Raw genomic sequence first — 10,341 nt, 5'->3', positions numbered from 1 at the left:
TCCTGGGTCATTGCTAGTCATCTCAACCTTTGTCTTGCCACTGGACTTCATGACTGCAGGAGAGTGAGGTTGATGACTGAGTTCTGACATCTGTGTTCTAAGACTCTTCCCCAGAATTCCTGAGCTCTGACATCTGTGTTCTAAGACCCTTTCCCAGAATTCCTGAGCTCTGATATCTGTGCTCTAAGAGCCTTTTCCAGAATTGCAGGATCTCAAAGCTGGGATATTTTGAGTTCTAAGATATTTTCTAGGCTTCTGCAGCAGACTGAGCTGCTGGAGGTGGCTGTGGTGATGGTGGCAGTTGCAACTGAGGGAGAATGGCAGATAGTGTGGATCACATAGACATTTACTCAGATGTAGGTGAGGAGTTCAAGCAGAAGGCTGAATATGGTGGGCGTGACCAGAACAATTTGTATGATGATATTATCTCTCCATCTGCAAGTGATGGAGAGGCCCTGAGGACACTGATTACGTGGATGCTCTCCCACCATCTGTTGGTGATGATTAGTACCAAATATTGTCTATACGTATGCTAGAAAGAGAATTGCATTGCACAATAGAAAGCCTACATGGTGAAGAACTGACAAAGATTTAACAGAAGCAGTCCACTCTTTGGGAGTAAATGGTATTTTGGAGATTGAGTGTTTTGAAAACTATGCTAATGGCCAAAAGAGTTTGCTCTTGCTGGTGCTGGATCTGAAGCACCCTCAAAAAAGTTAATGGATCTATTGCCTAAGAGAGAACTACCTGGTCAGAATCCTGTTGTGACTCCTTTTAATAAGTAGTTCCTGAATCAATTTGAAATGAAGTCCAGGAAAACTACACAGTCAGGACAAATACCTGGGAAAGGTAAACCTGGCCCAGCAGGAGGCAGTTCATATACAGTATTTCCACAAGGTGATTGAGGACAGGACCATTTTCTGGGGGCTGTTCCAGGTGAGGACAGATTTTTCTGGACTAGTTGGGCCAGGAAGGCTACCCCAACATTTCCCAGTTGGACAAACTTTATCACATCCACCCTTAGGTCCCTGATGGTCTCCTGACCCACCAGGTCCTCGCCCTCACTCTCAGGTTCTTCCTCCTTTATCCTCCTAGTTGGGCCTCCTAATTGAAATGATCACCCTCCACCACCAGTTTCTTTTCTAGGACAGCCTGTTGGGCAGTCTCCATTGGCTCCTCTTCCTCCTGGTCCTCCACCTCTAGTGTCAGGCTATGGTCCCACTCCAGTCCTCCACCTCTACAGCAGAGACTGTCTCTACCTCTAGGCCCTTTTCCAATTGCCCATCCAGTTCTCTGGGGCCACCCCTCATGCTTTCTCTTCCTCCATATCTTCCTAGACCACCTGTAGGTGCCCCCCAACTAGCTCCACAAGTGAACCCTGCTTCCCCAGCCCACAAACAATAGCAACATGCCAACATCAGACAGCCAGGGTCCACCGCCCACAGACTCATATGGCCAACCTCCCCCACTTGTTAGGGGTGACTACAGGTCCCCTGGAAGAGAAATGCATGCTTCAAGAATGCCATCAAGTGAAGCAGAGTTTGAAAAAATTATGAATAGAAACAGGGTGATTTCAAGCAATGTCATTTCAAGAGCTGTGTCTGATGTTAGTGGTGGTGATTATGGGAGTATTATTGAGATATTGGTAACTGCTATTTCCTTAATTAAACAATCCAAAGTATTTGCTGATGATCATTGCAAATGGCTTATTAGCTCTTTGCAGGATGTAGAATTGAGTGCAATCTTATGGTTCTGGATCAAGAAGATGTGAATGATCAAGGGAGAGGGACCACAGTAGATCTAGAGAAAAGAGCAGATGTCACAAATCCCATAGTAGAGGTTGTCATAATGATTATTATAGAGAGAGAAGCAGAGAATAAGAAAGACATTGGGATTGTGACTAAGGCCATGATCAAAGATGTGATAGAGAGTGAGAGCATTGCCACCAGTAGGAGAAACTGAAGGAAGAGGAATGCATTGTGAGACAAGAATTATTCATGGGGGAAAATGAAGCTTGTCCAGTAGTTTGCTTCTTGGAGATGAACTGAACCTGTAAGAATTCATGGATAAGAAGAACAGGAATTGATCTGAATAAAGCAAATCTGCATCAATGCTAATGAGTAACTCTACTTCTACTTTTATGTTTCTTAACTGTTGTATTTGAAGGAAAGCTGTGTGATTTGAGAGTTATGGCTTTTACAACTTTATTACTGGTAACACAGATTTGGCCATTATAATGTGCAAGCAGTTGGAAGAAAAATGACAAGTAATGCTAGGTTTTTTTTAAAAATAGTAGTTTGTTGGGGGTGGAGCCAAGGTGGCAGAGTGAAAGCAGTAACTTGCTTGAGCTCTCCCCAAAACCCCTCCAAATACCTATAAAAAGTGGCTCTAAACAAATTCTAAAGCAGCAGAACCCACAAAAAGACAGAGTGAAACAAATTTCCAGCCCAAGACATCCTGGATGGTTGATTGGAAAGGTATATTGCACTGGGCTGGGAGTGGAGCACAGTGCAGCGTGGGCACACAGGCTGCAGCGAACCTGGAGCAGGCCTCAGAGGACTGAATCACAGGCAGCTGTGGCAGTTTCCAGACTCCTCAATCCATGAATGCCAAAGACAACTTAGAAGGTCAGTGGGAAAAGTCTGTTTCTGCAGTGCTGAGAGAGAAATGTGGGGTCTCAGATCCAGTTCCCCAAGAGCCCTGGGGGGGCAGCTGCCTCTGAGCTTCCGGCCCACAGACTGAGGGGGAATCCAGTGGCTGATCAGAGAGGGACTGTAGGGATCTCTTTGCCAGTGCTGAGGCAGAAATCTCTTGCTTTGCCGTGCTTGAATCTGGGTCACAGTTCTGGGTGGCGCTCCTGGGGCAAGGAGGAGCGCTGGCGTGGTGGAGCTTGTAGTGGCTGTGGAGAGGAACCTCTCCTACAGGACAGAAAGGAATACTTGTGGTCACAGGCCAGGAAAGCAGTAAACACCTTGCCCCTTATCATACCACCTTGGAAGAACTGAAAATTTACAGGTCTCTACAAGTATCTCTGAAAACAGCTGTACAAACCCCCGAAGTTTGGGACAGTACATTCTCCTCATTGGAAGCATACTCTTACCTTAGCAAAGAGTTTAAAACTCAAGTAATTGGCCAGGATCATGAGCAAGCAGCACAAAAAGAGTCAGACTATATTATCTTACTTTGGTGACAAAGAAGATCAAAACATACAACCAAAGTTCCTACATCCAAAGCCTCCAAGAAAAATATCAATCAGTCCCAGGCCTTGGAAGGGCTCAAAAGGGATTTTGAGAAGCAAGTAAGAGAAGTAGAGGAAAAACTGGGAAGAGAAATGAAAGTGATGCAAGAAAATCACAAAAAACAAGTCAACAGCTTGCTAAAGGAGACCCAAAAAAATACTGAAGAAAATAACACCTTAAAAAATAGCCTAACCCAAATGGCAAAAGAGGTCCAAAAAGCCAATGAGAAGAATGCCCTAAAAAGCAAAATTGGCCAAGTGGAAAAGGAAGTCCAAAAGATTACTGAAGAAAACACTTCCTTAAAAATTAGAATAGATCAATTGGAAGCTAGTGACTTTATGAGAAATCAAGACACTGTAAAACAAATCCAAAAGAATGAAAAAATAGAAGACAATGTGAAATATCTCATTGGAAAAACAACTGACTCAGAAAATATACCCAGGAGAGAGAATTTAAAAATTATTGGACTATCTGAAAGCCATGATCAAAAAAGGGCCTAGACAAAAATAGTAGTTTGTTCTTGTTAAAGTGTTCATATGATATCATGACTGTCAATGCACTACTTTAATTACAACAAATGTAGTATTATGATAAACTATTTAGTGGGGGAAAAGGTGTCTTCCAATTCTGATACTGGATGAGCGTGTTGTGCTTGGTCATTCTCTGACCTCTGGTCTCACCACGCCTAGTTAGTAAGAGAAGGAGAGGAGGCTGGCTAGTGTGCCTTGTGAGTCAGCCTCCCTCAGTTATTTCTTTTGCTACCAAAGAGAGAGAAAAGGAGGACCAGCCCAGGCCACGCAGTATAAAGCCAGCCCAGGGCTGGGCAGCCTCCACTCACTAGTCAGTCTGGACAGTGATCAAGATGAAAGTTGAATTGTGCCAGCTCTTGCTTCCACTGCTGCTGTTTGACCCAGGTAAGAAGTGTGGGAAGTGGGGGAGTGGCGGCACATACCCTGGGGAGGGGAGTTCCCATCAAAGAGCAGCTGTGCCATTTAGCTAGCAGGAAGGAAGACTGGGATTGGAATTAAGGTCTGGTGGCGCCAGCTGGAGTATCGTGTCCAGTTCTGGAGGCTGTATTCAAGAAACTGACAAACAGGAACTTGTCTAGAGGGTGATGAGGAAAGGAGAACTCCTGTCATATAAGAACAATAGCTAGCATTTATATAAGCACCTACTATGTGCCAGGTACTGTGCTAAGCATTTTGCAAATATTAGACTCTCTTCTGTAACCACTGACCTCCTCCCCCATCTGCTCCCATGCCCACCAGCTACCTTGTATCTTCCTGTATCACATGAAGCTTTTTTTATCCCATTCCCCCAGATCTGTTGCCTTGTCCCATTCCATCCCCTTCTTGTGCCTTACAAAGTGACATAGACTTTCAGAATTGGAAAAGACCTCTGAGGATACCTAGACTAACCTGTCACTGAGCAGGAATCCTTTCTCCAGAGTCCCCTATCAAGAACATCAAGAATTTGGTCATTTAGTCTCTGCTCGAAGACTTCCAGTTAAGTGGAAGGTTCCCCCCCACCTCCAACCTGAGCTAGCTCATTTTACTCCTGCCCTGTTTCCACTCTCCTCATTTTACAGAAGAGAAAACTGAGGACCAGAGAGGGAGTGAACTGGTAAGGTCAGGCATCAATTCAAAGAAAGAGTCAGAACTGGAACCCAAGACTCTTGGAACTGAGTTCCTAGAGAGTGTTCTTTCTACCACATAGAGGAATTTGTGGATCAGGAACAGAGAGTATCTTTGATGTTTCTTTCCCATTAACACAGATAAAGCAGTCAGATGAGAAGAATTTATAGTAAATGTCTTCTCTGGAGCCCCCCAAAGCATTAGGAGAAATAGGGATCAGTGGGAAAGCTATAATCAGGTATATTTCCCCTTGATATAAGGAAACACTTTAACAATTATAGAGACTCAAAATGGAGGCAGTTGCCTTGAGCGGGTACCAAATTAATAGTTCCGATTTCTATAGCTAGCACTTTATAGTGTGCAAATGGCTTCCTTTACAAGGGATGGTGTCAGTATCATAATCTTCACCTAACTGAGGTCCTACTCAAAATGGTCTTTGTCATGTAATGTCAGAATTTGAAGAAACCTATTTTTTGGGGTCTAGATCTGCCGTTCTATCATCCTGGGGGAACTTCTGGTGTGGAAATTCCCACCATTGTTGCAGAGGGCATCTCAGCCAGAACTGAGAGTCTAAGAGCGCTATCTAGAGGATACTAGAGGTCAATGTCTTTCTCATGATCTAGTATCTTTCATAGCAATGACTCAAGCCCAGGTCTTCTTGACTCCAAGATTTGCTCTCTATTCAATTTTATCAATTTTTAAAATAAATTTTTATTCAATTTCTTGAATAAATTTTGAATAATTTTTTTAAAGTTTCAAGTTAGGTTTATCAATTCAATTCATTAAGCGTTTATTAAACCTCTATCATATTCAAGGCACTGTGCTAAGCTCTGGGGATACAAAGACACAAACTAAGAAAATAGCAGCTAACATTTATAAAGCGTTGTAAGGTTTGCAAAGTGCTTTGCAAATATTCCCTTGTTTTGTTCCTACAACAACCCTGGGATGTAGGTACTCTTATCATCCCCATTTTATAGGTGAGAAAACTGAGGGAGACATAGGTTAAATGACTTGGCTGGGATTACAGTAGTAAGTGTCTGAGGCCAGATTTGATTCCTGACTCCTCTTCCAGCTCCACCAACTTTCGTTCCTGCTCTTAAGGAGCACATATTCTCTACTCCCTCATGTCATAAGCCCCCCCATCACTGATGATATAGGTTGCAGCCCTACTTAGAGCTCATATTAGAATCTGAACTCCTCGAGGGCAGGGACCAGTTGGGCTTTTCTTTGTATCCCCAGGGCTTAGCCCAATGTCTGACTCTGGTATGCCCTTAATAAATGCTTGTTGACTGACGGACCAACCTCAGGATACAGAGAAAGCACACTGGTGGTGGAGCCAGAGGATCTGAGTTCAAGTTTTGCCTCTGACACTTACAATGGGTATGACCTTCAGTAAGTCACTGAACCTTTCTAGGCCTTTCCTCATCTATAAATTGAGGCAGTTGGAGTTAATGGCCTCTGAGGTCCTTCTCCTGTAGAGCTGTGATGGCTATTCTTGGTGCTGCTGCAGGAGAGGTTGCATAATCCCCTGTCCAGAGGGTTGAGGGAAGGACAAGGGACATGGAGGAAGGGAAGCTGCTCTGAACTTCCTTCAGGTTGCACAGTGTAGGATTCTCATTTGACAATTCCCCTTATCTTTTTTTTGGGGGGGGGCAGGGCAATTGGGGTTAAGTGACTTGCCCAGGGTCACACAGCTAGTAAGGGTCTGAGGCTGGATCTGAACTCAGGTCTTCCTGAATTCAGGGTCGGTGCTCTATCCACTGCATCACCTAGCTGTCCCAATTCTCCTTATCTTTTTATCCCTTTGTAGTAAAAGGGTCTGGACCCCAGAGGATGAGAGCCAGGACAGGATGGGATGCTGGCCCTGGCTGGTGGCATTTCTGCTCTTCAGAGCAGGGTGGGGGCACCTGCCAGAGAAGAGCCCTCATTCACATAATACCCTAAAGTTCTTGACATGTCATTGGAGCCTCCCAACAACCTCGGGAGGTGTTACAGGTATTGGGATCCCCCTTTTTACAGATCAGGAAACGGACTCAGAGAGATGACATGAGCTAGCTACTAAGTAGGACAGACCAGATTTGAACCTAGCCTCTAAGCGTAGCATTCAAGCTATTATGGCACCTGCTCTTTCTTCATTGGGTTGCACCAAGGACAGTCTCTAACTGACCCGTATGTCTGCCTCTCACTTTAGTCTCCATAGTCCTGGCCTTGAAGTGTCATGAGTGCGTGGGGATTGGTGACTGTCTGAATCCTACAGATTGTAACAACCAAACAAAATATTGCCTGAACACGTGGGACAGTGAGTATCTATCTGGGGCCATTCCCAAGCGGGGGGGGGGGACGAGTTTGATTTATAATTATTCACAAAGACTAATGATGTAAAAATAATAAAAGCTTATACTTCTATAGATTTTTAAGGTTTACAAAGCACTTTACTCATAAGGAAAGTATAAGGCAAGTAGGATGATTATGCCCATTTTACCAATGAAGAATCAGACTGAGAAAGGAAATGTGACTAGGCCACAGGCATTGAGCTAGTGAGAGTCAAAGGCAAGATTTGGACTCCATCTTTAGCCTCCAAACCCAGGTGGTTCTTTCTCTTAGAGAAGAGATTCACAAAAATCCCCTATGGTCTTCCCAATAGTCCAGGGAAGGGGCAGGGTAGGGCTTAGTATAGAAGGTAGCATAATCTCTATTTGACCTGGAACGAGTCCCTTTTTTCCTTTATCATCGGTTTTCTGCCCTAATATGGTTGGACAAGATCAGGGATTCTGAATGAACATTTTATGTGTCATGGATGCCTTTAGCAGTCAGGTCAAATCAATGGGCTGGACAATAAATCTTGGAACAATATCTTAAATTGTTAACAGTAAAATACACAGGATTACAGAGGGAGCAAATGATTTTGATTGATATCAAAAATATATTTACAAAACCAATTCAGAGGCCCCAGGTGAAGAACGCTCGGACTAGATGATGCAGAATTTTCACAGTCTGTGGTCCTATGATATGAGGCATTGTAGCCTGGCAGAAAAATCCACCAGCTTGGATTTTAGGAGATGTGGGTTTGAGTTCAAGCTCATGCACTTACTAGCCATGTGACCTTAGACAAGGCATTCCTCTCTGAGCCTCAGTTTTCTTCTCTGTAAAATGGGGATAGTTACATTCAAATGATCTCCCTCGTAGGGTTGTTCTCGGGAAAAGAATCTGTAAATCCTCAACGTGAGCTCTTGATATTCCAAATTTCTAGAGGAGGAAACTCAAGCTTGGAGAGACTTGCTCAAAATTACATGGCTAGGAAGTATAATTGTTGGAATTGAAGGTAACCAAGTGACCACATTGAATCTGAATTCAAATCCTGCCTCACATACTTACTACTCATGTAACCCTGGGCAAGTCACAACCGCTCCCAATCTGTTTCCTCACGTGTAAAATAAGGAGGTTGGACTCAATGACCTCTAAGGTCTCTTCCAGCTTTAATATATCATCCTAGGACCTCAAGACAAACATTTGTCCTATTATATAACATTGGCTCCATGTGGTGCTAGGATTAGTGTACTGGGAGGTCCCTGGCTTAAACTATTTCCTTCTCTACCCAGCCTTCATTGTGGCAACTGAAATTATACTATTCAAGGATCATCTCTTAGAGTTAAGTCCTGGAGGGCTCCTGAAAATCACCTAAAGCCACAGATAGCCTGGTTAGGTTAACAGAGAGCATGGCTAGAGGGATTCTGGCACCATAGATTAAGTGCTAGGAGGCACATTAGTGATCCTCTAGTTCAGTCTCTTCAGCCAAGGTCTAGAGAGATGATGAGATGCATTCATGGTCACATGGGCAGTAAAAGGCAGAGCTGAGAGATGAACCCAGTTATCTGGATCAATTCTAAATCCAGTGTTCTTTCCACTGCATCATGCTATGATAGGACAGTCATTGGGAATTAGAAGACCTGGGTTCTCCAGCCAGAAATCCAAATTCCTTGTATGGGCATGTCTTGTAGTTTCCTCATCTTCACCCTGGTCCCTTATCAGGCATTAACTTTCTCTACAACCATGGGCAAATCACTTGATTTGGGCCTCAGTTTCTCCATCTGTAAAATGAAGGAGTTGGACTCACTGATCTCAAAGGTCCCTTCTAGGCTGCAAATCTATGGTCCTATGAGCAAATCCACTTCTTTCATTTTACAGATGAGGCCTTCATTGATTATATGCCTGCGATCAGGTGAGATGAACCAAGATGGGTACTTCTGGGGCTTCTATAAAATGACTCCACCTCTTCAGACCTCTGAATATCTCCCATGAATGCTTTGATGGGGTTCTGGTCCCTCTATTTTTCTTTCCCTCTTGTTCTGATCCATCAACCCAGACTAAAGCTTAGGCCTCAGCTCCAGAATGACTGTATCTCACTGACACATGTCTTGCGGCCCCAAGTTCATTGTCTTGTGTTCCCCTTACAGGTGTAGTATGTAGGGCATGTCTTCTGTGGAGGGATGGAGTCAAGGGTTCCATCTTCACATGTGCCAAGAACCTCATTCTTCCTTATGTTTTTAGCTCCTCCAGGTGAGAAGACATGGGTCACCAAGTCTTGTGCTTACACCTGTCCATCTGCTGATGAAATATATGGTTCTTCCCCAGCCAGCTGTTGTCGGACAGATCTCTGTAACAGTGCACTGACCATTGGCGCCAGCGGCCTCCTTCTCATCTCCTGCCTGTGGGCTGGGGCATCTGGGACCCTGTCATGAACTAGTCTGTAGCAGGCTGGTCTCAGTCTTGGAAAAAGCATGACCTACTCTTTAGTGGGTAGGTTCAGGGGACACTGACCTGCAGCAGACCAACAACCCAGAAAAGGCCCAGTGAGAATAGCTAGGAGGGATTTGAACTTTTGAATTTTATTTTTTTACAAAGGGTACTTACTTCAAAGATATAGCAAGAACAGAAGCACACAATTTTCCCTCCAACACTTAGGAACCACTTATCTTCACATCACCTTGATCTTTGGGGAGAGTAATCTCAGATTCAACACAGTTTCCCTATAACCGTGGTCCCACCAAATTCAAGCTGCTGGATAGAATCAAGCTGCTGCTGAACAGTGTTATTCCTCAGTTCTCCCTGCTCTTCTGCCTGGCTGCAAAACTCAGAATGGACTCATGGTATGATAGACGGTCTCTCAGACCTTCACCTCTTGATTCCTAGAAGCCATGTCTATGAATCCAGCCTACATCACAACTTTCTTTGGCTGCCATACACACCTCTGGCTCATGTTGAGCTTATAATTCATGACAACCTCCAGATCTTTTCTTCAGAAAATGCTATCTCATTTTAAAATGAAGTCCTAGAGCAGAATCTATTACGTTTCAGCTAAAGTAAAAAAGTTGGGGGAAGCAATGATGATCTCAGACAAAGCAAAAGCAAAATTAGGCCTAATTAAAAGAGATAATTAGAAAAACAGCATTTTAGGGGGCAGCTAGGTG

At 44.0% G+C, this 10,341-nt stretch overlaps 1 protein-coding gene and 1 pseudogene across 1 annotated transcript; both read left to right on the top strand.

Moving 5' to 3' along the window:
• Positions 1-317: 317 nt before the first annotated feature.
• On the top strand, positions 318-1,952 carry LOC110214193 (cleavage and polyadenylation specificity factor subunit 6 pseudogene; annotated as a pseudogene).
• Positions 1,953-4,101: 2,149 nt separating this feature from the next.
• LOC110214289 (lymphocyte antigen 6D-like) lies at positions 4,102-9,612 on the top strand. The gene is made up of 3 exons (XM_020995108.1): positions 4,102-4,153; positions 7,065-7,172; positions 9,422-9,612. The coding sequence occupies exons 1-3, from the start codon at positions 4,102-4,104 to the stop codon at positions 9,610-9,612; spliced, it is 351 nt and encodes a 116-aa protein (XP_020850767.1).
• The last annotated feature ends 729 nt before the right edge of the window (positions 9,613-10,341 follow it).

This window comes from Phascolarctos cinereus, unplaced genomic scaffold (assembly GCF_003287225.1).
Source record: "Phascolarctos cinereus isolate Bilbo 61053 unplaced genomic scaffold, phaCin_HiC Scaffold_4;HRSCAF=312, whole genome shotgun sequence".
In the NCBI taxonomy this organism is placed as follows: domain Eukaryota; kingdom Metazoa; phylum Chordata; class Mammalia; order Diprotodontia; family Phascolarctidae; genus Phascolarctos; species Phascolarctos cinereus.
The sequence above is the reverse complement of the archived record's forward strand: the minus strand, read 5'-3'. Positions and strand labels throughout refer to the sequence as shown.